Source organism: Dermochelys coriacea, chromosome 8, assembly GCF_009764565.3.
Source record: "Dermochelys coriacea isolate rDerCor1 chromosome 8, rDerCor1.pri.v4, whole genome shotgun sequence".
NCBI lineage: Eukaryota > Metazoa > Chordata > Testudines > Dermochelyidae > Dermochelys > Dermochelys coriacea.
This window is the reverse complement of record NC_050075.1, coordinates 91,949,406-91,976,500: the sequence shown is the minus strand read 5'-3', so window position 1 is coordinate 91,976,500 and position 27,095 is coordinate 91,949,406. Positions and strand designations below refer to the sequence as shown.

At 40.4% G+C, this 27,095-nt stretch overlaps 1 protein-coding gene across 8 annotated transcripts in view; it reads left to right on the top strand.

Annotated features, from left to right (window-relative positions):
* PATJ (PATJ crumbs cell polarity complex component) overlaps positions 1-21,608 on the top strand; it is a 222,934-nt gene extending 201,326 nt beyond the window's left edge. For 3 of the 8 annotated variants that reach the window (XM_043520335.1, XM_038412962.2, XM_038412964.2), the window contains 8 exons: positions 142-228; positions 4,460-4,577; positions 5,848-5,888; positions 6,335-6,457; positions 9,226-9,330; positions 15,330-15,436; positions 17,908-18,031; positions 20,777-21,608. In XM_043520335.1, coding sequence (XP_043376270.1) covers positions 142-228; positions 4,460-4,577; positions 5,848-5,888; positions 6,335-6,457; positions 9,226-9,330; positions 15,330-15,436; positions 17,908-18,031; positions 20,777-20,923 — 852 coding nt within the window. In that variant the 3' untranslated portion in view covers positions 20,924-21,608. The remainder of the gene's footprint in view (positions 1-141; positions 229-4,459; positions 4,578-5,847; positions 5,889-6,334; positions 6,458-9,225; positions 9,331-15,329; positions 15,437-17,907; positions 18,032-20,776) is intronic. The other 5 variants (XM_038412966.2, XM_038412965.2, XM_038412968.2 and 2 more) reach the window with 3 other exon arrangements.
* The last annotated feature ends 5,487 nt before the right edge of the window (positions 21,609-27,095 follow it).

The window sequence follows — 27,095 nt, the reverse complement described above, 5'->3', positions numbered from 1 at the left end:
AATAAAAATTAGATTTTAGGTTTCAACATTCAATGATTTCTTCAATATTATGGCCTGAAAATATATGTGAGTAAGTCTCCGAAAGCTGAAATATTGTAACCCTGTTTAAATACCATGTATTATATTTTATTATATTCCAAGTGTGCTCAAGGGATTGTGCACCTAGAGATTGGAAGACTGAGAGCTGGTTCTTGGTTATCATCACGGAAAACATCCCAAAGCAGTGAGGTTAGTGATAATTGTATCAATAGACAACAAAGTCGTTGCGTTCTGCATGGAATGTAGATGAGGGTCTGTCTGGAGCAGCTGATGGAATCTGGGAGGTGGATTGTTTTAAAATTATCATTATACAGTACTGTTCTTTTTCAGTAGTTTTAAGTAAATCTCAATCTACAAGATGTTTAAATCAGGTGTCCTACGCTTAAATATTGGGCAAATAAAAAGAGGAATGGGCCAGTGCTTTCGTTTTCAGCATGTCTCTTGCTTGAGCATACCACAGACATTTAATCACTTTTCCATCTAATAAACCTGCCCTGCCCCCAGAATCAGAATGCTATGTTCCTGTAGCTATTTTTGTAAACCCAAAGTAACTTAATGACACTAAAGTGTATCTTTGCCTAGCTTATAATAGCAGAGCTGTGTGCAAAATATTGCACTCAAAGAACATACAGAACAATTTTCTACTTTACTTATTTTTTCCAAAGTAAAGGAAAATGCTTCAGTTTTCAACCAGTGCAATTTTTTAGCACTTGTGCTGTGAACGGTGTTGCCATCAAAACTGAAATCTGTATGCCACAGTGGAGAGTGGCATTATGGGATGCTGTCTCACCTGAATCATACTGTTTTGACCAGGAAAACTTAGTCATAACAGAGATTCCTTCTGGGAACTCTGGCTCACTCACCAAAGTATTTACATTGTGAAAATCAGATTTCACCCTGAGGCACCCAGGCAATGCTTTGAGATCACATTATTGCTGTTGAAGATGCAGCATACTGCCTCCTACTCTGAACACAGCCAGCTGTATGGGCAAGTACATAGGGGTATGAAGCCCAGCCTCACCCCACACTTTCTCAGGCAACTAGCACCCACACGTGTGCTGGGAGAGAACAAAGACTCTGCTTCCTAGCAGGATCTTGATCATCTCTCCTGAAAAAAAGGAGAGTACCCTACTCTAAGCAGTATACAACACACCCCTGTGATTGCCACTAACATGTTGTCTGAGACCTTGGGAACCTCATTTAACATTTTTGTGTTTCAGTTCACCCAAATGAGGATCATAGTTACCTGACAGGGGTGTATGTAAAACTCCTGAGTTCCTCAGATGAGAAGTGCTGTATCACTGTTTAACCATACAGACACATTTTCAAATGTTTGTGTCTAAAGTTAGGATCCTAAATCCATATTTAGGCATTTTCAGAGGTGCTCCAATACTTGCAAATCCCACTGAACTCAATAGGAGCTGCAGGTACTCAACACCTTTGAAAATCTGGTCCTTTTATTTGAGTGCCTACATATGGATTTAGGAGTTTTTGATGCCCATGTTTTGGTCAGTATTACTATTATTGACACTGAAAGTGTCTGTCCTATAGACTATGCATTAGTTGGGGGAAGTAGGGTGAAAATGGATTTGAGTTCTGATAATTGCATGATGAGTAGATTCTTGAAATCCAGGGCTAAATTTTCAAAGTGGCCTTAACATTTGTACTTTTTTTCATGCGCAATTTCTAAGTGCCTCAAAGCTTGGATTTTGCAAGCTGGTCAATTGCAAATACTGAGGTATCTGAACTAAGAAATGATTTTTGAAAACCTGGCTCCCACTCAGTTTGCCACATAGATCCACCGAAGTTTAAGTATTCTATGTCAATTTATATCAGTTGAAGCTCTAACTTTGTAAGCACTATGTGGATCAACATTTTTAAAATGTTCTACATTAGCCCAATAATACAGTTCTTAAGTTACTGTAAATTGTGGTACTATAAAGAAAAGATTTTCAGATGTTATTGTAGCTTTATAAAACTACACAGCAATGAATGTAATTCCATAGGTAAATACAGATTTTTTTTTTGTGACAATCCATTTATCACTCTTTTGTTTCCATTTAATGGTACTCTGCAGTACATGTCCCCTTCTCACTGCATAAGCATATGTGCCTTGTTTGTACTGCATCTCTAAGATGTGTCTCACTCTGAACTATTCAATAGAAACTTGTCTGGCCTACATGCATTTATTTCTGAGCTTTATTCCAGACTAGTCCATGGAGCTCTCCAGAGAGCAGAGAGCTTGTGCTAATGAGTTCTCCGTACACTATAAGGAACACTAATCCTGATTCCCCAGAAATTTTATTAGCACTTTGTGGCTTGAAAATCTATTTGACTAGAAATGTTTCTTTGGTGCAAAGCATGCATGGCTGCAGCTTGGCCGCTGGGATTAAGGTAGGGATGGATGAAAAGCTATAGAAAATATCCACACGGGTTGGAACCCCTCTGTCCTTAGATTTGGATAGAAATGAATAGTATATTAAATGGCTTGTCACTCACCTAGTTCCAGTTATCCAAACAACAAGTGTGCCCTTTGTCCCACTTTTGTATCTCATTCTGTCCTTTTTCTATACCCATGGATTGGACGTGTACTCAAAATAAAAGTATCCATTTATGATCCTCTGCTTCTCTCTACCATCACCAAACACAACTTTAATCTTATTGGTCCAGCCCCCTTGCTGTTCCTTTCTGCTTTCACAGTCTAATTCTTTAATATAGTACACCCACATGAGAAGGTCTCTCAGGTAGTAGGGCTGTCCTATGGATTAGAGAGTTACTCATTAAAACCAGTGGCAGTAGCATAAAAAATACAGTCTCCCTCGCTGGATACAAATCCAGGCCTTGGCTAACAGATCCCTCAGCAGGTTGTTCCAGGGAAGAGAATCTATGATTGTTGAGGTTTAAGAGTTTAGATGGGCCCACAAAATAACTCCCCACCCATCCGAAAGCATTTACGATTCCTGCCCCAAACCGCTTGTGCACAGGGCCAGACTGAAAATTTTGGGGAAGTTCAGCAAGATGATTCGTGGGATACAATCCAAATGTCATTGACTCCTACAGTGAAAAGTGTGTCTGTGGGGAGAGAGGAGGTTTTGGTCCCCACCACCCCACAGTGTCCTGCTGCAGAAGTTAGAGCCCTGCAGCTGTTCTGTACGTCCCTAATTCAGACTATATATATTTGCATTTTCCCGGCTATCTTTGCAAGGCACAGGGCCAGAAACTTTTTGTTCAACATAGAAGCTGAGCACTCTTTTTTGTAGTCCCCAAACACGAACCCCATAATCCATCCCTTCCACAGAAAATCCTCTGGCAGAATCCTGAGGCAGGGAAATTCCATGAAAATCCACGGATTTTTTTCCCCAAAATTCCTTCAGTGGAGTGGAAGCAAAATGTAACATGCTCCACTACAGAGGTAGTCGCATCTGGCCACCAGAATTCATGGATCTTCGGAGATCTCTGAATCTTGGGGATCAGCGGAAGGGCACAGGGTCGTACATCCAGAAGCCTCTGCAGTGGCTACAGCAGGGGTGGCCAAACAGCAGCTTGTGAGCCGCATGCGGCTCATTTACAATTGAAGTACGGCTCACAGAGCCCCCCACCCCTCTTCTCCCCCCCATTCTCCACCTTCCAGACTTGGGTGTTGGGGAGCTCAGGGCTTCTGTTTCAGCAGGAGCAGGGCTGAAGCCCCGACAGGTGCCTTTCCCAGGGCAGAAGCCGCAAACCCCAGCAGTCATGCCCCGTGGAGCTGAAGCCCTGCGCCCCGGCAGGTGCACCTGGCTCTCGAACTTCTGAAGATTATCGTATGCAGCTCAAAGGGTCAGTAAGTGTGGCCCACCCCGGGCTATAGCCTTCTATAGCTCCCTGGCAGCATGACTGTGTTGCTTTTCCTACCTGTAGCAGCCATGGGAACACTCCTTTGAGGGGGAGATTCACCAGCACAAAAGAGGCTCGATATCAAAGCTGATGTCCCCTCTGGCTGTACTAACTGCAGAATCCCCACAGGCTGCCAGAGGAAAATGCACCATCCCTCTCATCCGTCCTCACACGCAGTCCCAGAGACAAATGGAACTGTGCCATGGAGGTGTCTGATCCCCACTTCCATGGGGCCAGGAGCAGATCAGCCTCTGGGTGGTCCCCACCGTAGGTGAATCTAAGAAGTGTAATCTAGCCCTTTATGACTAAGTCCAGTATGGCGTGTATGACCAGGGATGATAGACCACTTTGGAGAGGAATGTGAGTAGATGTCTGAGTTTCCAGCACAGAAGTCCTGTGGATGCAGGAACTCTCCAGTCTGAAAGCCACTGAACCTGTCTCTAGTTTCACTTCTTTGGCACAGATGGGCCCTCACTTCTAGAAGAACAAACCTGGGGCTATAGCATTTGGTTTGCCCCACAGTTACTGATTTTATCTTTATTTTCAGGTGAACCAACACAGCATGCATAGTCACTTTCATCCTGCACTGGCTCCAGTCATCACTACCTTACAGAACTTTGTCAGCACCAAGAGGCTGTCGGCAGATGCATCTCAGAGAAATTCAGGTACAAACTAGAGAGAGATGCCAAAATCACTGTGCGTGTGTGTGTTATTCCTCAGAGACACAAACCTCTGTTATGCTGGTTTAAAAATAAAGTCCTATATTAGCTGAATCTGGTTTCCTTATCCATCTCCCACAAGATTTATTCTGACATTCCAAACACCCTGAGCAGCTTCCAGCAAATGCCATTATTTTAAAGTAAATTTCCAGAGAAATGTTTCCTCCTTCTCTAAATATAGACTTCCCACTCTCCTCCCCAGTTTCCCTAACCTGAGGTCCAGAATAGGCAAGATTCTTTCCTATGTTAATAACACTTACATCTATCCCTGAGAGGGCCTGAAATATCGCCATTTGTTTGCCATGCCTTCCATAATTCACTTCCATCTTTGCAACTCATTAGCAGTGTGTGCCCATCCCAAACTCAGGCTGAGAGAACCTTTATAACCCATTGTACCATACTGTACTGTATGTGTGTGCAATATAATATACATATAATCTGTAGAGAAAAGTACTTCTATATATTAATCAGAATCATTAATTCTTGAAAGAGACTGATACCGCTGATCTTCAGAAACATATCTGAAATATTTTAATTAAAGCCAACACAGTTACTGATAGGTTTCAGAGTAGCAGTTACTGAGAGATTCTTTCTAGAGACTTACCCGTCAAAACCCTGGATCTGAATACTCAAACTTTGAGGCCATTTAGCTCCAGTTTCATATTTTTTTGCTTCTAGACCATCTCCAATTCTGTCATATAATTTTAGTGCTTTTTAGCTTGTGTTGTAGCTAGTTGTGTGCCACGAGGAATCTATGCCAGCCAGACTGATTAACTTGATGTCTATTATTTACTAATACAGCACAAATTAGAAAGGAAATCAATAGAACTTTAGCAGGCATAAACCAGACATATACAGGACCCTTTGTGGTGGGGACACTGTGATTTATGAATAATAAGCTGATCTTTAATTGAGTGCAACACACAATAGGTCTATATTCCCTAGGCCAAAAAAAAACTGCCATTCAATAGATTATGTGAGCAACTGCTGCGTACGGTGGATGTCACAATGGCATCTATCAAATAGAGTGATTGTATCCATGTTTATCACTTGGTGAAACAGAAATCCTGTCCTTGTCACATGATCAGTGCCGGGCTCTGCTTCTGCTCAGTGATAACTTTGGCTAGTCAGCCAGAGACCATTGTCACCTGACAGTGTTATCTCTTAATTATGTTATCTCTTAATTACAGAAGCTAATTGTTTGTTTCTTTTTTAGTAGGAGTAGATATGGACCTGAGAACTGTGGAGATAATGAGGGTCAGTGAGTTATTTTCTGAAAGGTGTTTTCTCCAAGGAAAGCTGTTAATTTTTCACTACTTTTTGGCATGCAAAATTGCATTATTATTTAATTGGTGTTGGCACTTTATGGTTTTATTTATAGCTATATATGTGAGGTGGTGTTACTGAATTAAATATGTCCAACCTGCCTGGGTATCTCAGTTTCTTTTACAGGCTTGGGACCCTATCCTGCAAACACCTGCTACCGAGCATAGTTCTCTGTACAATGAGTACAATGTGGCGGGTTATAGTAAGTGTAGTAAGCCCCATAGTAATATGTAAAGGACTAGGCTGTCACCTAACAGAACTGTTGTCTTGAATCACTGAGTGCAGATGGGGACTGAGTGCAGATAGACATACGCACACACACACAGAGCTATAGATTGTTACACTGTGAATGGTTATGATGTGTTTCTTCCTTTTAGGGACCAAATGATGCCCTTGGTATCAGTATAGCAGGAGGGAAGGGAAGCCCATTAGGAGATGTTCCAATCTTTATCGCCATGATTCAAGCCAGTGGAGTAGCAGCACGTACCCAAAGGCTCAAAGTAAGTGGAAGGGGGACTATAGATCACCTCCTCTATTAGTCACTATTTTATCTGGTGCTCATTTAGAAAGGGAGCTCTCAAACATTTGTAAGTGTGGATCGCTCCTGGATAGGCATCTTGTCTCCTAGACCCCCCTCCCCTCCCATTTGTGATCAGAGACAGTCTGTGCCGGCTGCTGCTGTGTGCAGTACATCCCCATGACAATTACATTTTCACATAGACAATCAATGTAACATTAAGGAAGTATTTAAATGTATTTGCAACAGTCTCTTAATGCAGTCCAGTAGCTGGGAACAGAAGGGAAAGTTAGCACTACGTGGCCAGTCAGCTCTGCAAGGATCAGAGGCAGTTGCTTCACAGGCCATAGGTGGTCCATGGACAAGTTAGGGCACCCCTTAGATCTTATACAAAACAAAAACTCTGGCAACAGGTAGCTGATTTTAAATTGAAACTGACTTTTTCAGGTGCCAAAACTAAATAAAATTACACTTTCCCTATTGCCACTTGGCTTTTGTAAGGTAAATTCGAAAGACTGTTGCTATTATGTTTCAGTTTTTGATGAACTACTGTGCTGAACATCCCGCGATTAGTGGGTAGACTTTCAGGATAACTATCATTATTAGAATGATCTATAAGTACCTACAAAAATTAGGTAATGGGCTCTTCAGTCTAGCAAACAAAAATATAACAAGATCCAATGGCTGGAAGTTGAAGCTAGACTAATTCAGACTGGAAATAAGATGTAAATTTTTAACAGTGAAGCATAACTAACCATTGGAACAACTTATCAAAGTTGTGGTGGATTCTCCATCACTTGCAATTCTTAAATCAAGACAGAATGTTTTTCTAAAAGCTGTACGCTAGTTGAAATAACTATTTCAGGGAAATCCTACATTATTATACAGAGGTCAGACTAGATGAGCTGCTCCTGCAGGAATTCTGCATCAAAAAATTAAAAATTCTGTGCACGATATTTTAAATTTCTACATAATGCTGCATATTTTATTTGTCAAAGTAACACAATATAAGCATAATTATTTTGGTAATTTATTTCAAAATACCCATCAGCAAGTATCTCTGTAATAATAATATTTAAAAAAAAAATCAGAAATTTTTTTTTTTGACAAATAGATTCCTTACTATGCAAATTAATACAAAACTTTGAGTAATTCATTTAAACTACAATACAGAAACGTATTTACTGTACCCCTTAGAAGCAGTGTAAAGACTTGGGGGAGTCGGGGGTAATGGAGGAGCTGCGGGAGAGGGAAGGAGCCTAGGAATGAACCTGGAGGGCTGTTGGGTGTGATTGGGAGAAGTATGAAACAGGTTTGGGATGGGGGATTGTTAGGGAGTTGGGGAGCCTCCCCCGTGCAGACCCTGACTGACCCCCTAGCCTCTCCCATTCATTCAGTCAGGCATATCTGCCCCCATCCCTATGTGCCTCTCACCCATTTACCCCCTCATCTCCTGCACCCCTTTATCCCCCCATCCTCATGTGGCCCTGCAGCCCCCCTCCTATTCAGCCCCAGCTCAATGCTGCCACCCCACTAGCTCCTGTGCCCTGTCCAGTCTGTCCCCCCCACTAGCCCTTCTGAACATCAGTCTGTGAGCCCACCCCCCCAGCACACACATTATCCTGTGCCTCCTACACTGGCTCTGTTTGTGTCTCCTCCCCACCCCCAACACGCACATCCTATGCCTCCTACACTGCCTCCATGGGCAGGGTGGTGTGAAGAACACAGCCGGCTGCTGTGGCAGCATCCTCTGGTGTGTGAAAGGCAAAACTGCAGCACTTCTGGGGCAGAATATATTTTGTGCAGAAAAAAAATTCTGCACATACGCAGTAGCGCAGAATTCCCTGAGGAGTAATGATCACAGTAACATGTCTACACTGCAGTTAAATACTTGTGGCTGGCCCATGTCAGCTTGCTTGGGCTTGTGGAATTTGAGTTAAGGGGCTGTTTAATTGCAGTATTGGCATTTGGGCTCAGGCTGGAACCTGGGCTCCGGGATCCTCTCCACTTGTGGGGTCCAGAGCCCAGGCTTCAGCCCGAGCCTTAACATCTACACTGAAATTGAACAGCCTCTTAGCCTGAGCTCTGGATTTTAAATCTGGCCAGCTGTGGATTTTAAATTGCAGTGTAGACCTATCCAAGGACCCCTTCTGGTCTTAGAAACTGTGAATCATAATCTGTGGAAATGACCTACTTGAAAGAAGAATATACATAATGCGCACAGGAAAGACATGGCTCTGATCCTACAATGAGATTCACTAGCATAGACCCGTGCTTAATGGAACTCTGCAAAGGTGCTAAGGCCCGGTATATCACTAGCATATGTTTTTATTAGACTCCAAATCTTCTATATTTATTCATTAATGAATTAATATGGATAGTGTCTGCTTTCTTATATTACATTTAAAACACACACACGCACCCCTCTCCTTATCCGTGTATGTGGACATGCATGTGGCCTTTCCATGTGGAATGGAAATGGCTGGTGGTGGTTCTCATTCTCCTTAGCCTATTGCTTACATTTGCAAGTATGACCCCTATTTGTTTATCTGGGCTGTTATTTTTAAGGAATATGCATTATGCTTCCTCTGAAGAATGCTGAATGATCAGTGGAAATACAGAATCCTCACAAAAGGCATACTGTATATGAGAAGCATGAATGTGCAGTGCCAAGTTCATAAGGAATTTTAAGCATCCTTAAATTTAATTTTCCTTAATGCTAGTAATTTTCCATTACTGTTGTACTTTTAGGTTGGAGATCGGATTGTCAGTATTAATGGGCAACCTTTGGATGGGCTGTCTCACGCTGATGCTGTTAATCTCCTAAAGAATGCTTATGGGAGCATTATCCTGCAGGTATGGTGATAAATTGAACATGCAGCTGCATGAGGGTAGATAAGTGGTGTTCAAAAAAGACTAAGCATCACTGGCACAAGACATCACAGCACAGTGGGGTGCTTCTTGATGTGAATTATACAGGATGAAAGCAATAAATTATTATTTTCATTCAAAAATTCTTTATTGCCACCCATACAGATTGTGAGTGTGATTATATAAAAGCATAACATGGGGAACAAAATGACTTGTTGCTACACATGATAAAGCAACAAAGCTTTTAGCTTCTAACATTTTTTTTCAAAGTAAGTTAGCTACAAATATGGAATGACTCCTTTTCTTGTGCTGCTAGACTAGGACTGAGCTGTCCAAAGTGTTAATTTCCTTGTTCGTGAAAGTGAAAAAAACCCTAAAACTCTAGTTGTGTTTGGTATAAATTATTACATCTCAATTCCATATATTAGTATGTAGGACTGACTATCAACCAAACTACAGCACTTGGGTACACAGCTGATAAATGTGGCAATTAATAGTAATCTTGGGAGGAAAAAAATACTATTAAAGAATGTGTAGCTTTTATTTTTGATTACAGCAGCCCTCTTCTATTTCTCCAATATACACAACTTGAACCTGCCAAGAGGAAAATACTGGATACAAAAATCTACAAAGAAAATTTCAAAAAGAGAGCTTGTGATAAATAGTGTAGTGACATCAAATTAATCTGCTGGGTCAGATCCTCAGATGATGTAAATCAGAGTAACTCCATTGAACTCAATGGATCTAAAGCAACTTACTCCAGTTGTGCTAGATATAAGGCTAAATACTCACCCTTGAAACTGAAAGGAAAGTATAGTTGTTTGCTTAAGTGTTTGTAAATCAGCAGAAAGGTGGAAAGATACTGTCATTTAGTGGTGTAATTGTTCCCCACTATTATACTCACTACTGGTCTATTTTTTTAATTTTTTTTTTTTTTTTACTGAGATCAAAAAAACAAACAAACCCAGCTTAATTTTTCCACAAAGAAATGGGGAAAATACATGCCAAAGAGGAGGTTCAAAATAGTGCTGATGCGTAAAATTACTATGAAAATTAGAAACCAAGTTTTAAAAAAAAAAACCTCTAAAATATATTAATATTATGCCAAAGCAAATCTTAATAGATTTTTACGCTTCTTATTTTGTTCCACAAAATAAGGATTATTCAGTTTCTTCCTAGTGTTTTGGACTAGCTTCTTCTTTTATATTTGTTCTTGGACTGGTGACATGGTAGTTGTTGAGCTAGTTCTGCAGCTGAAGTCCATCGAAGTCAACGTGAATTTACACCAACTGCAGATCTTGCGTGTTAAATTGTTGTTTATCATATTGTTGCTGACAATCAGTACTGTTGTTTTGATATCCACTCAGTTCACAAATTAGAATATGAAGAATGATTTAAGACCAAATGTTACTGATATTAGATGGAGTGCAAAAAATACTAGCTCATTATGTATTTTTAAAGATTGATTTCTAATGAAGCATATTGTCAAATATTCAAGTTTAAAAAGAAAGCATTTTTGTAATATGCATTTCTTTTTAGAAAATGGTCCTACTATATAAAAGTTGAAGTATTTTTCCTCTCACATTCACAACTGCTAGATTAAAATTTGCTTACTATCTCTTACACATTTTGTATTTTTATTCTCAATACAATGCAGTCCTTTTCCACAATTAAAAAAAATTGCTTTATTGTTTATAATACAATTAGACAGGTAAACAAAGTATTTAGATATATTAGTGGAAGCTGTAAATATGATCAGGAAATGATTATATTAATGTTAAGTATGGTACTTTTTAATTAAAACAATATAAGTGGAATAGTTCTATCAGTCTGATAATCATGATTGACATGTCATTAAGTAATTATATTTATTATCAAGTTAGACCACCTCATGGCAAACTGCACTGAAAGGTCAGATAACTGTGTTCACTGGGGTGGAAAGGCTTATTATCGGGATGTCCTGTGAAGGGTGTTAAAGGAGTTTGCAAATGGAAGATTAGGTTCTCGGGGGAACAATCATCCCTTCTCGCTGTTTTGATGCTTCAGTTTAAATTAATCTGCTTTCTGCAGGTGTAGTAATGAGATAAGAAGCTTTTTACAAGGTTGTTGAACTCTGATACATTCTTACTGCCACAGATTTGTGAATATAGATTTATTTTGCCATTGGGTTTTATTTAACAAGGAAATATGACAACTTTCCCCCCTACTGGAATATTGTTGTGAAGAAATTTATTCCAGCTTCTACTTCTGAACTATGTGCAATTCTGCTGTTGCCCTGACCACCCCAAAGGGAATGAATTATGAGCCTGAAACCTAGAACATGAAATTCCCATTAAAACTGTGGAATTCTGGTTTTTGCTTGATGATTTTACTAAGAATCACTGTTTGTTTGATGGGTTAGGACAGGGGTTCTCATCCTTTTTCTTTGAGCCCCCTTCCCCTCCCCCCCCCATGTACTATTAACAACTCCAGGGCCCAACAAATGGGGAGCCTCAAGGCTCTGGGCTTCAGCTGCCAGGCAAGGGGGAGCTTGGGGTTTTAGCCCTGTGGGGTTCCAGGCTTCGACCGCCAGGGAGAGGGAAGGTCTTGGGCATAGATGTACTTTGATTTCTATTTGGAGGGGGGGCAGTGCCCTGGGAGGGAGTGCCACATCCACCCCCTGACTCACCTCAGCAGCCCACCGAGCTTGTCTGGGTTGGGGGAGGGTGCAACCAAAAATTATAAATCTCTGGTTCCTGAGGGCTCTGCCAGCCCTGGAGTCAGCTCCACCTGCCTGGGCGGCTCTTATCGGCTGCACATGCAGTGAAAGGGGGCTGGATGCTGAGGAGCAGCTGCAGCCCCCGGGCACCAGCAGCAGCATCAAGAGATGGGGAAACACCACGGATACTTGTTCCATGGCATCAGCCAGCGCAGCAGCTGCCCTGCACCATCTGGCTCCAGCTACCTGCTTCTGACCTGGCCAGGGAGCTGAGAAGCAGGTTTGCTATCTCATGGAGTCATCTGAATCATGGTGTAGAGTGTTCACCCATGGGAAGTGAAAAGCAAAAGCTGTTCACTAATGCGTGGCCTTTACTAGATAATGAAGAGAGGCATTTCTGAACTTCACATTTTTACATGGCTCCTTTACATGGCCCACAGAGAGTAGAATATGTTGCAGGAATACAGACAGTATCTAGAAGAGAAGGGGAAACACTTTATTGGAGACAAGGCATATAAACAGAGAACTTCAAAGAATGGGTTGAGTTGAAGCCTTCTATTTGTTTCATTGAGAAAGTAAATCATCCTTTAACTTAGCTTCACCTCACGTTTCACCTTTCATGTCATTGGTTTCATCATTAAGTTCCTTCCTGTGTGTTCTCTACTTACACGCTTTCAGGTGGAAGCAGAAAAATATAGCTCATTTATTTCTGTTTAAATATTCTGCATAATTGCTAATACTAGAAAACATTAAAAATTGTGCTTACTTTGTAGCCATAAAAATCCATTCCTTTTGAAGAGGGAGGTATTGATCATTGATGAATGCATCATGGAGCATCAGCTTTAATCTGATTATTTGAGTGGGTTTCTGAACTTCAAAAATCTGTCCCTTTGCCTGCCATGACCCATGTGCTCCCCTCTGCTGCATGTATGGAGAAGCAAAAGTGAGCATTAATTGTGGTAAAACGAGGCCATGAATAGGAATGATAGCTACGCAGCATACTCCTGTCATTGGCATGTATCTAAAGACACCCTGTCAACAGCAATTCTTTGTGTTGTAATATAAGCATCAACAGGAGCAGTGTGCCTGGCCAGACAGGGAGGGAGTTGGGGAGCAACCACTTTCCACACTCAATTTGAATGAACTGTACATGCTTGCAGCTACAGATGTTCAGCAGATTCCCAAACCACTTCATAACAGTTCCTCATTTCGTTTTCTGCAAAGAGAGTGATCTAAAACTAACGTTCTGTGGAACCAAAAATTATTCTAGAGTGGAGACAGTCACTTTGTCCTTAACTAACCCTGTTGTCCCTACATGTTGCAGGAGTCTTTTCCATGTGATTTGCAAAACTTAGGCAGCGTGTTCAAGTAATAATTACCTATCAAATTATTTGTGCAGTGAGCAAACTTTTTAACTAACTTTAATAAAAGTTGATTGTTTCAAATTTGAATTTACTTGCTGCTATTGTTGTTGTTTGTATTTATTTGTATTATCGTAGTACCAGTTATGGATGAGGATGCCATTGTTCTAAGCGTTGTATGAACACAGAATAAAAAGCTAGTCCCTTGCCCAAAGACTTACGATCTAAGTGTAAGATGAGACAATAGATGGATACTGACAGACTGGGGAGTCAAAGGAAACAATGAAACAAAATTGGTCAGCTTGACAGGTGGTGGCTTTCAGCCCCACAGTTGTCAAGTTTTTTGTAGGTCTCACAGCAAAGTAAAGTTTTAAAAAGGGTTCTGCAGGAGGATAATTAATTTGTTTTGTGGAAGCTTTTCTCTCCCATGAGGGCAGCATGGGAGAGAATACGAAGGTGCTTGTTTGAAAATTTAACAGGTGGGGCATGGAGGCTGACGTCATTGGCTGATTGGAAGCAGGAGTTGACTTTTTGATACCGAATGAGAGATAATAGGTAGGATGGGGATAGGTCATAAAGAACCTTGAAAGCAAAGAAAAATTGCTTATGCTTGGTACGATAGAGAAGAGACAAAGAGACAGAGAAGAGATGAAAAGAGGGGGTGACACAGAATAAGAAATGATCTTTGCAGCAGGATCATAAATGAATATCAGCGGGTCAAAATTGCGTTTGTCAAGTCAGAGGACAGTATGTTGCAGTAATGGAGACCCGAGATGATGAAAGCCTGGCCAAGAGTTTAACTGTGTGGATGGATAGGAAAAGGCCATATCTTAAAGGTGTTAGGCAGAAAGAATCTGTAAAACCTAGCCATAATCTGGATGTGAGGCCTAGAGAGAGGTCCAAATTGAAGATGACATCCAGGATATGAGACTAAATGACAGATGGAAAGGCAATGATGTCCATGATGATTAAGAAAGGAGGTAGCAGGAAGAGTTTGGAGGGCAAGATTAAGAGTGGTCTTTTAGCCATGTTGAGCTTGAGCTGATAGGTAGACATGCACAAGTTGATGTCAGAGAGAGAGGCTGAGATTTTAGTTTGGACAGAAGGAAACAGGTCTGTAATAAAGAGGTGGATCTGTGAATTGTCCACATAGAGATGGTAGTTGAATTTGTGTTTGTGGGTGAGATTACCCAGATATAAGGTGTGGAGTAAGAAGGAGATGTTAGAATTTGTGGGGGAGCAGAAGGATTAAAATGAGGGCCAGATTTGCTCCCTCCAATGAGAAATAAACAAAAAACCCAGAGATATGGGGAAGAATGGGAAGAACAACTGAGATTTCCATTCAGTAGCTTCCAACAGATCTGTCCTTTGGAAGCTTAGGGTTATTTTGCTTTACAGCATAAGTAGGAGTTTCAGCCTCATGTATGCTTGTATCTCTGGGATTCAGCAATGACCAGGGGCTTTGATTAGATAGTCTTTGCTTCATACCCAGTCTGGTGCCCCATTTGTGTCGCTTAGACCTTTCTAACACCTCTGGGGCACCATTATGTCCTTCTTATGTGGTTCCTTCATCTGCTGTTGACCCTGGAACCTGGCCTCTCTCCACCCACAATGCAGGAACATGTACAAAACTTAATACAGTATGAAGCCATAATCTGGCCTTAAATTAGAATAAATGTGTTGTGCTGTATCCTGGCAGAAAATTGGTGGTCCTCTTAAATTTTCTTCATGAATCTGTGATTTGAATGTAATTTTGAGTTCAATTTATAAAGGACTTAAAAGATTAAAAAAATATTTTATCTGAGGTTTTGATTGTAAAAAGTAGCCATTTTTCTTAACATACTCAGTATTTGTTTTGTAATAAGTAAGGATGTTGCTTAGCAGTCTGACCCATTGCTGACATTTTCTTGCATCCCGACTTTCAGGTTGTAGCCGACACCAATATCAGTGCCATAGCCAGCCAATTAGAGAGCATGTCTGCTGGATGTAATCTTAACTCCCCTACTCTTGATGGTCATTCTGAAGATCCAGAGTAAGTATGCACTCTTTGATGTTGGAGTATTTTTGTTCAGATTACTGCCTAAAGGATACTCAAACATTCTCTTCCCCTTGCACAGGCATGAACAGGGTATTTGCTCTCTTCTCTTGTCGTTTCTTTTTCAACTAATTTTTCAGCACCTTTAAAATGCTCACTATTGTCCTCTACTGGCAAGGAGTGGAACCGTACCTGCCTTCATCTGGTAATTCAAGTGTGAATCTTCATGCTTTTGTTTTTGATAGATTTTCAAAAAGCTCATCTCTGTAGATTTTCCACTTGATGTGTTTTGCAGCTTCCTCTTTGAAATGAGTTATGACAATCGCAATTCAAAATAATCCCACCATCTCGGGGATTAAAGAAGAGGTTTTCAGAAAGCGGAGGGTTGATTTAAATGTTCCAAAATGTGCAACAAAATTATTTTTCTTTGTTCCTTGACTCTTTTTTCCCCTTAATAACAAAGGAATATTACAGTTACAGATCAATAACATCTAATCATAGATATCTAAATTACAGATGTTCTGCAAATTGCACTTATTACATAGACTCACCAAAATTTAAAGATAGAAGACCTGCATAGGTCATCTAGTCTATCCCTATATCACACAGCATTGTTCTCAACCATATGTTCTCTAGTGCTTTCTCCAGTTTTAAGTGTTCCAAGCTACTGAGCTTCCAACCCTTTCCTTGGGAGACTATTCTGCGGTAGAGCTTGCTGTCTGATCATTTTTCATGATATTCAGATTAATTTATTTTCACCCTGCGATATAACTAAGATTATGTTGCAGACATTTAGCCATGCTATACATGTTTAGCTCTTTCAACCTTTCCTTGGTCCTTCCAATCTTTCCTTTATCATTTTGTGCTCCTTTTGCCCTTCGTTTTTGCTGTGTGATTTTTATTTCTTTATTTTAAGAAATTGAGGACAATTTGGGGACACTAGTAACATTTTGTGAACACAAACTACAAGTGGGATGCTAGAAAACCTCATGCTGCACTAAAGCTGAAGTGTATCACTGCTCTACAAGATTAATTAAGTTCTAGTAAACAAATTACCTACATGGATTCAAATAGGCTATTTCCACAAATACAAAGCTGCTAGTTTCTTTAAAAGTGGGTTTCAGGAAGGGAAAAACATTTGCACAGCAAGAAATGTGTTTAGACTGGCATTTGCATGCATTTTGGTGAGCTTGAAGATATTCATTTATATTAAAGAGATTCTGTCTTCCATTAGCTTTTTGATTGTATTGTTCCTTTAGTCAATAATAATAATGCTTAGCGCTAACTGGAAAAACAAAAAAATCACAAATATTATCTCAAATTGTTGCATGAATAACATCCATGCCTCTCTTGTGTTCTCTTTCCGTGAATGTACATCCAGCCAATGTGAACTCTCACAAATATTTTTCAAAAAGGGAGTTTTCATTTGAAGTTAAGAAGTTGTGGGAACTATTTTAAGCTTGCACGTGCTAATATTTGCATTGAGTGCTTGTGCACTTCTCCAGTCAAAGAGCACCAATCAGATTGATTTGACCAACTCAGATTAGCAAAAAATCAAATACTCAGTCCATAAAGTTTAAAAAAAAAAAAAGTCAGATACAGAAAAAAATATTGAATATTTTTCCAAGCCGTGAATCAGTCTAAGAAACTGGCTTCCTACTCAGATATTAAGCAAGCGGAAAAACTAAATCCATCAAATAAATTTTTCGTTGAAACTATTTATTCAGCTCCACTATTTACAGTGTGTGTTATGTCCGTAAATTACCTTGTGCTCATGAACTAGTAATGCTTCAAAACACCAGTGAGAGAGAGAAGAATACCCCGTTTTTCATATGGGGAAACTGAGATCTGAATGATTATGCCCCCAATACCGTATGTTACTCCAGGTTGGTGGACTTCTGAACCTGCACAGAGTAACTTTAGAAATTGGGCCTTTGTGACTCTTTGGTCCACGCTATAAGGCTGTGATAGATCTGAAATTAGAACTCAGGAATTTCTGGCTTCCGATGTTATGTTCTGTCCACTAGACAACATTGCCTCTGAAGTCAGACAATAATGTTGTGTTGCTATGAAATGATGTTGCAAATTCACTTCTCCTAAACTGGGGCAGAAGATGGACCTGTCAGGGAGCAAATCATATTTAAAAACACATAGCAATTGTGTGGGCCTTACTCCTGAATCACAGTCTGCTATTGGGGGATAATGTGCTTTTGTTGAATCCTATTAAAGTAAATATATACTAAGTGAAGTCAATGGGACTCTACTTGGGTTAATGGGTCCATGCTAGTGCGTTCCAACATGGGATCAGAGCCATGGTTTGTGTAATTATGAAAAACAGTTAAAAGGAAAATGGGTGTATCCATTTGAATCTATTTGAAAGTCTGAATCTATTTGAAAGTGTTCCTTCTACAAAAAGACACTCACTGGATATATATTGTTCTTCTAAGTGGTATTCATTGTTTTTTCAGGGCTCCTCAGCCTAAGATTATTGCTTTGGAGAAAGGTTCTGATGGCCTGGGTTTTAGTATTGTAGGGGGATATGGAAGTCCCCATGGAGACCTGCCCATTTATGTCAAGACTATATTTGCCAAGGTATCTTTTTTTTTTTTTTTTTTTCCTTTTTGAATACATCTTTAAAAAAAAAAAAACAACCTTCCAGTTAGGAACAGATAACAAGTCTAATGCAAAAGAATTGTGTCCAATTTGTCTGGGTATGCGTGATTTGATCATCGCTGCCTGGATCCAAAGCTCACTGTCAGCTAGCAAGGATGAGGGAAAAGCTGCTATTTCATTATACTGACATGTGGAAAGAGAGACCTCATCTGAGCAAATACATGTTACTCTATGTATTTGGGAAACGTCTTTAAAATAATCTGTATAAGGCATTATTTATCTGTAGGTCTCAAAGTGCTGTGCACAAGTGTATAAGTAGCATTTTACATTGGGGAAACAGTTGCAGAGAGGTTAAATGTCTTGCTAAGGTCACAAAGTTGGTTGCAAAGTCAGAAGTAAAACTCAGGTCTCTGTGGTCAGCCGCTCCCTCACATCCACGTTGTAGCCGACTTGGATGAGAAAAGACTATCTGAAAGAGGAAGATGCTGTCAGCCTGATTCTCCATTGCCCTGCATGTTGTGAGGTCACTTACACCAGTGCAAACTGGGTATAAAATGCTACCATATCACAACAGTAGTGTTTCACACTTTGCACTGGTGTGGATGACTTCACAAGGGGCAGGGTGATGGGGAATCAGGCCCTATGGCTTTATTAATTTTTAACTTCCCTGTTTGCAACTTGGGAAGTGCTCTCCACCACCAGAGCCTCCCCCTTCTCTCCTTTTAACTTTCAAAGGTGTAGTTTCAAAAGCTTTGAAAGTGGCTGTGGGGGTTTTACCTCCTGTGCTCTGCTCTTGTTCAAGAGGAGGATTCTTGCCTGCAGCCTGACAGTCTTGCTTTCTTACAGCTAAGGTCCTGTGTAAACATGGACTGAACCACAGAATTTGCGTCAGGTTTCAAGCTTCCCTAAAAATATGGCATGCATGAATCCAAGATCTTGGTTTGGTCCATTGTAAAAATAGGGACTAGCCAGGAAGTGCAGATCCCCATCCTAATTTCCCCAGCACTTACTGGTGTCAAGATCTGGAATTCTGGCTCAATTCAATTCTAACCCTATTGAATTAGGAATGGTTAACAGATGTGTTAGTATAAAGTCACTTTTATGGTCCAGTCTCAATGAAAGAGACCAAACAGGAAAAAATGGTAGGGGACTGATGTAAGGCTGCATAAACATCTAGAGAGTTCCGTCAAACATCTCAGGCCAGTGATTTTGTAGAGTATTCCGGGCACTTAGAATTGCTTTTCTCTTCAGTGAATCCACAAACTTCAATAGAAGAAAAGACTTTGGAACTAGTACTTACATTTCAGAATGCCTTTTTGTCTTTCCCTTCAAATAACCTCTTGCATAGACTCTAGGCATGTTTCTAATCACTGGTTTGCTTTATACTGACTCCAAGGCCCATCAGATGCAGCCCAGATGGAGAGCAGACTGCCTTTATAAGCTTTTGGCACAAGGCCTGGAGTTTAGTGTCATTTTCCTGTCCTAAAGCCATCAATGCATTCACAAGCCTTGATGTGACATCACTACTGCTCAACAATAATAATAATAATTCGTCCTGCCTTTTATGTCATTGGGAGCCTTATGCCTTCAGCAATACATTTAGTTGTTTTAGTGGAACATCTTATGTTGTTTTGCTCTGTTTTATGTAACTTTACCTACATTTTTTTGGAGGGAAAATAAAGTCCACCCTTGGCACTGAGCAAAAAATAAATAAATAAAACTAAAAGCTTCCAGGTTTCTATAAATACTTTTCTCTTTGATCTTCTATATCAGTTCAGATGCTTGGGTTAGGATTCTTCCCAATAAGCAGATGAACAAGAATAGTAAAGGCCTGGCTTTCATTTGCATGGTGGTCCTGCTAGACTACTTTTGGCAGTGTAAAGGGGCTTTAAAGTGAGTGTGTAGAACGGGGCCATTGTGTAAATGAGAATTGGGATCTGTAACTTTGAGTCGCTTCCCACTCATATGAGAGTCAAGCCATCTCTCAGCTTTCAGCTGTTTCTCTCTCCAGCAGGCAAAACACCCTCACCCTAAGAGGGTGCTGCTGGAGGAGAGCAGGCCGCTAAGGCGAAACAACCCCTGTAGCACATACCTTGTGCAGCTGCCCTAACAGCACACACATGGCCCTCATCCAGTGCCCCACCTCCTTATCCCAGCAAGGAAGCCAGGGTCAAGTGGAACCATGCTCCAACTCAGCCACGCATTGCTAGACCTTTCTACCTAAGGGGTGGCTCAGACTCAGAAGTGGTGAGTGGGAAGGGTCTCCCTACAGAGAGCCATGACAAGATAGAAAGTCTTAGAAAGGTCCCACTGTCCTTCAAAGGACTCTGCCCCATTAAAGGAGAAGGGGTTCAGGAGCTCCCAGCTAGATTACTACACTGAGGACTGCAATGGCTCTAGCCACCAGACTAAGGAAGAAAGGAAGTGTACAGCCCTCCTGCTTCAAAGACTTGACCCCTTCCTTGAAGAGGAACAGATGTCCCAGAAAAGGGCACAAACAAAGCAGCAAATCCCCTTTGCCCACCCACCCACTTGCATCAAGCCTCTGCCAAATACCATCAGCATTTACCAGCACGATACTGAGTCATGGCTGCAGGAAAGAGTTGAGGTTTAAAATTGGTAACAAAGAGAATTAATGTTATTGAGCAGTGTCATGCTGTATTTTTTAAAAATAATTTAGAAGTAAGTCGCATCAAATTGTTTGGTCATTTTTGTTGTTTGCAGGGAGCAGCTGCAGATGATGGCAGATTGAAGCGTGGCGATCAGATTTTAGAAGTTAATGGAGAAGCTTTGGAAGGTGTTACTCATGAGCAAGCTGTAGCTATTCTGAAATGCCAGAAAGGATCTGTAACATTAACAGTGTTATCATGAATCTCATTGCACTGTGGAGATGAATGCAATTATTTTAAAACATTGTAGAGCTGCTTTAATAATGTACAGTCCTGAGTGAGATGAAAAACAAACTCCAGATAAGATTAATATATTCTAATCCTATTGTCTGTATGGCTAGCATATATCTGTGGTTTCATTTAGTCTTATAAATGAAGCTTATTGGTCAGTAATTTTTCTACTTCTTTAATATATTGTGGTTTCTATTTTCTTTCAACAAGGTTAACTTAGAAAACTTTAATAAACTGTGTGTGTTTTACTTCAGTTAAACATCAGTTTATCCCCACCAATAGGAAATCCCTGTTACAATTGCTGAAACTGAAATTAACGCGCACACGCAAAAGAGAATTCAGATCATCATCTGATCTAATCTGATGAGCAGAAATAAATGCTAAGTGACTTGTCATCTCACTCATGATTTACTTATGCTAATTGTCCTTTCAAGTATGCCAAAAAACATTAACAATATAATTAAATTACCACCGTTCCAAGTAATGAAATATCTGATTCTCCTCTGGGAAAGTGTGTGTGCTCTGCACAGTAAGTCTGACAGTCAAATGCTAACTTTTCATATTTATCTCTCTGGATAGGTCCAGGACAGTTAGTGAGGATTATTGTGATGAATCAGTATTCATCCTATAACATTAAAAACAAAAACAAAACAAAAAATGGGGGAGGGGCCTGCTTTTCCAGGTCTTTTAAAATTTCCCTGACAGTCTTTATGATCTTTATGTGGCATGAGCAAGATGTCTTATTCTGTTCTAATTAATTTTTTATAGAAAAAGAAATGTTCTGAAATGACCAAGATGCTCAGTACATGCATTTGTAATTGTGCTGAATTGCAGTACTAGTGTCCACAGTTAGACTTCTAAGAAGGCCAAAGTTTGCCTCCATAATGTGGTACAATAATTCAGCTAATGTGAAAGCTCATAAGCTGTGATTCCCACTAGTGCTGAGGGCTAAATGAAGGCAGATTGAACCATTTTGCAAGTTTCCAGAAGTCTGCATGGTGTCAGCTGGTGTGGGAAAGGGACTTTTACTTATCAGAAACAACCACCCATCCAGTATCCTATGCTTCAGATTGCTAGAACCTAGTTTTGTACAATGCCACGAAGAGATTTAGCAAGTGAACTTGTAAAACAAATAAGTGGTAATGCAAGTCCATGCAGTTTAATCTTTCTGACTTTGTGGAGACTGGTGGCTTGCAGAAAGCACCTCAGTATGTTGTAGGGCTAAGAGAGCTAATTTTTAATGATGATGATGGTACAACAAGGAAAAGTACATTTAAAAAAAAAGGAAAAGTATTGAAATCGGCAGCTAATTTAATTATCAATTGTGTGTGAGACCTTTCTATCGGTAAATGAAACTGGGCTTCTTTTCAAAATCCTATAATTACTGTTCTTTAGCATGTTTTAGCTAAAATGTGATATTCTCCTGACAGTATAAAGAAAAGTATATTGAAGTGAGGTTAAAAGTGATAAAGTAGTAAGCATAGAAGAGGTGATGAGCTCTTATTAAAAATGTTGTTTTCCTTATCTCATTTAAAAATTATCTCTAAATCTAACAAATCACAAAGTGCATTAACTTGTTGGAATATTTTGTGGGTATTCCATAAATAGTGCCTGAAAGAGACTTACGTTTTAAAATGGATTTCATTTCCATTGTGCTGGTTGATTTATTAATATGAAGTGTTAGTGGAATCTTGTTTATAGATGCACATCAAACGTCCAGAGGTATCGAATTGAAGAACTCTTAACTACACACTTTTGGTTGCCAGAACATCCAAGTATGTAGAAGCTAAATGCACCTAGATAAACCTTTTAGATGCACCTTGTTAAAATAATGTTTCAAGGTTATGACCAAAATCTAATGACTATTCTGATCAAATAACTATTACATGCATACTTGAAAATATTGCAGCATTAGTCTATTAAACTTTACATGGCCATTTGTCATCTCTTATGCACATACGGTTGATACAAAGAATATAGAATTTATGGGCTGAGATTTTGCACTTCTCATTGTTCAGATTTGAAGATAATATTATTGCTTCTTGTAACTTGCACTTTTTCTGTGTGCTGAGTATGTTACTGCCAAAAATTGCATTGCAACTAGTTGATAAACCAGTGAACATGTGGGGAAGGCAAGTACAGTATTTAAAGGACCAATTCTAGAATTAAATTTCAATTACACTTGTCTGGGTCGAGGTGTTCTGGTTTGTTAAAATTATTATCTACTTCTGTGCAAGGGAAAAAAAACCAATGAAACTTACTGATAGTATGTTTATGTATATCAGTCAAATAAGATGTTTTATTATTTCCAAAGATTCTAAATAAAATCCAGTTACTAAGAAGTTGTGCATTCTTTTTTTTTTTTTGTACTTTTAAAGAATTTCGCTTCTAGTCCATATTAAATTTTATCCCAGGGTGTAATGTTTGCTATTGACAGTAATGAGCCTCACTTACTTTCCAGTAGGGATATGAACATCTGTAGCTATGGGACTGATCAGAAAATGTTTTGACAGGCAGCTGAGTCCATCCCTCCCAGCCAATCAGATTGCTTTTGGGGTGAGCTATCTTGTGCACATCCATAATCCTTTAAAACACTAATTCCTCTGATGCAAACTGTTCTATGGTGTTAAGCAATTAGTTTTAAGCATGGAAGCACCAATAAAGCAATCAGGTTGGGAACACTGGGATTCAGAGTACTTAACAGAGTTGGGAGGGAGGGAAGTGTGAACGGGGAACAGGTTGGCCATTGTGGCAGGATATGTCAGAGGTCAAAGTGGTTGCTCAGCAGAAGAGCAAGTTTGGCTGGAGGAAGTCTGGTTGCAGGAATTTTGCAAAAGCTTTTGGTAATACTGTTCCCCACAACCCCAAACCAATCCAAGGTCTTCTCCAAAAGACCCATGGCTATGGATTGAAGATTCTCATTTGTCATGGCTTTTATTTTCATAAAGGTCATGGTTTATTCACAATTCCCTCTATAGCTTCCCCAGGCAGCCAGAGGAGTTGTAGGAGGAAAGGTAAATAATCTGTGATCTGCGTGACACAACCAGGGGCAGTCAGTAATTCTATTTATACTTTCTAGACTAACACCACAAAGAAAAGGGCAAGAGACTGACTCTGTATTATAAATAAATTCTGGGATTCTCCCTTCTATTTCTATCGCCCACAGTCCAGGGCAGCTTGAGTTGTGTCCTTGCCAGGCCCCAAAGGAGCAACAAATCTTGGGCTCTGTCGCCTTTGTAGTTGTCAATGCCTCTCTGACCCCACAGCTCAGTATAACATGATGTTCTTGCAACCACACACTCAGGACACTAGTTTAAAGTCTACTTCCAGACACTAGGTTAACAGGGAATAATAAAAGGATTGTGTCAAATCATACTTCTACTTGAGGAAGAGCTGTAATGCCACTAAATACCTTGTAATTAATCAAATGGTGATTACCACCATGGAAGTGTGACATATAGAGCCTATTGAGGTAGTATGATTATGCTGAGATGGAGCAGTTAATATACCTTCGCCTGAAAGGACTGGAATGAATTAATTTAACATTACACATGTATAAAACATTCGTTTTTACAGTTGCACTGAGCACTGGTGTATAATTCCATTATCTTTCTCCACAGTTTCACACTTCATATCCCTAATTTAGCTGCATTTATATTCTATTTAAAACACGGTCTTATTGTTTTCCTTCTCCGTTATGAACATTTTGTTCTCTGATATTATGGACAATCCTGTGATATCCAGATCCTTTAAGAGAAAGACACACAAGACCTTTTCACTGTATTGTAATGCTCTAAGCTTAAAAGGAACAAGGATCTTTTTCACGGTCTTAGACCTTGTCTAAAAACACAAGTTCTACTGCTCTAGGTATACTGGTATATTAACAACTCTTTGTATGATAATGCCTAGGAGCCCCAGTTATGGACAAGGACCCCTTTGTCCTAGGCATTATGCAAACACAGAATAAAAAGATACAATCTAAATTGCTGCAGCAGTATGAGCCCTAGTGTACTACTATAAAAGTGCTTAATATCAGTATAGTTTATTCCCAGGCAGGGAGGCACATTTATTATCAATACAATTGCCTCCACATGCAGGATTTTATTGGTATAACTATATTGGTTAAAAAAAATCACACACCCCTCCAAAATAGTTACACCAATAAAAATGTGTGTGTAAACCAGTACAACTCACCTAGGGTGCATTAGGTAGAATAAAATACACACAGAGAGAGAGAGAGACCAGATTATTTCTTATCAGAGCTGGGGTCACTTATATAGTTTCCTCAGCAAACTGCCACAGGGTGGAGCTGGAGAAGATCATTCTCATACAGCCTTATGATTCCTTCCTCCCTACCCTTCCCCCCCCCCCATTCCAAAAGGAATTTAACTCTTTTGTTTGCTCTGTGAATGAGAGTCATCTTCCAATCCTGCAAAATTCTCTCTTAGTATCTTAATTTCCTTTACTGCAGTTTGAGATGTACTGTATGAAAGGTTGTGTGTTGGAAATAAATGATAGCATGACAATGAGAAGCCCAAACTTTCCTCTGACATTGCGGGAAATCCTCCTTGCAGGATGCTAGCTTGAACTATATAACGCAAGTGGCAAATGGCAAGATCCTTTAATAAAGGCAATAAATGTTAGCAATCACAAAACATAAAGTCACCCCTCTGGCCAGTCAGAGCAGATGATGGATCTTTGCAGGTTGATTTCCTGCTGAAAGAGAATCAATTACATGGAGTCTGGGTATTTTCTAACTGTAACTCAGTTATTTACAATCTGTGAACAGAGATGTTCACAAACATCCCAGAGGCATCCCCCTCTTTCTAAAATGTCATCCCCAACAGTGATGGCACAAGAAGACTAAACAATTGCTTAGGGTTCCAAGCAGCTCAAGAGGGCCCTGATTTAGTATTACAGTACCTGCAAAATGCTGTTCATCTTATGGAACATGGACTTTTTAACCAGTATATTAGTGTGTGTTGCATTGGCATACTTTTTTGTTTTGTAGAAATAATGCAATTAGTATTTTTAAGGGTTGGGTGAGGAGCAAAAAGAACCACTCAAAATATTCCTGCTTAGGATCCCTGATGGTCTACCTGATGGTCTACCACTGCCTCTGATCCCAAACACCTAGGAGAAACTCTGCCTAAGAGTAGTTAGAGAGATTAAGGCAGAGAGCAAACTCCCACTGCTTGCAACAGCTCCTCTTTTTAAAAAAAAAATGCATTGTATCACAAAGTAACAATGCAGCTTTCATGCAGCATGAACACTGCTCACACAGGAAAAGGAGCTTGTAAGACTGTAACAGCACTATCTGGTGACGCCTACCATAGCAACAGTGAGCGTACAGACAAAAGGCAATGCACATTCTGAATGAATATTTATGGGGTTTGGCCTGTGGCCTACTAAGGACCCAAGTCTGGCCATGATCTTTGCCATGATGGTTATGGAAAGAGGTTCCTGGTAACACTGATACACGAGAGGGAAAAGCAAATGTTCATGTAGCTGACCTGTCAGATCTGACATGATCCCTGTGGCTGCATGGAGCATGTGTAGCTTAAAATGCCCCCACAGTGATGTGGGAACTTGGCGCCCCGTATGGCCAACACTCCTGATTTTTGCAGGAGTCGGGGAAGGGGTTTTGGCTGGGGCTGGAGCCAGTCTCTAAATAATGCCCAGAGTGCCATCCCATAGAGAATTTGAGCCCTCTGGTTGGCTGTCCGCCCCACTTGCCTGCCTCCTGAGCAGGCAGGCAAATGACCAATCAGTGCTGCAGCAGGCAGAGCTTGCTCTCTACCTCTCTTCCTCCCCTTCCTACCCCCTCTTGCCCCAAGCAACCTGAAGCCATTCTCGCAGGAGGGGAGCAGGGAGCTGAAAAGCCCAGCCGCTCAGGATGGATCTCACACTTTCTCCTCTCCTGTGAGCAAAGGGAACAGAGGTCTCTGACCCTCTCCGGTACCTGCCTGCAGCCCGGCCTGGGAAGATGAAGAGCCCTGGAGCTGCACCGCCCAGGTCTCAGGGTGGGGATGAAGAACCAGAGGAGGAGCAGAGGTGAGACTGGGGAGTTATTTCGGAGAGTGGGCAGCACTGATCTCTCTCTCTCACGCATGCATGCACAGAGGGAGGTCAAAAGACAGACA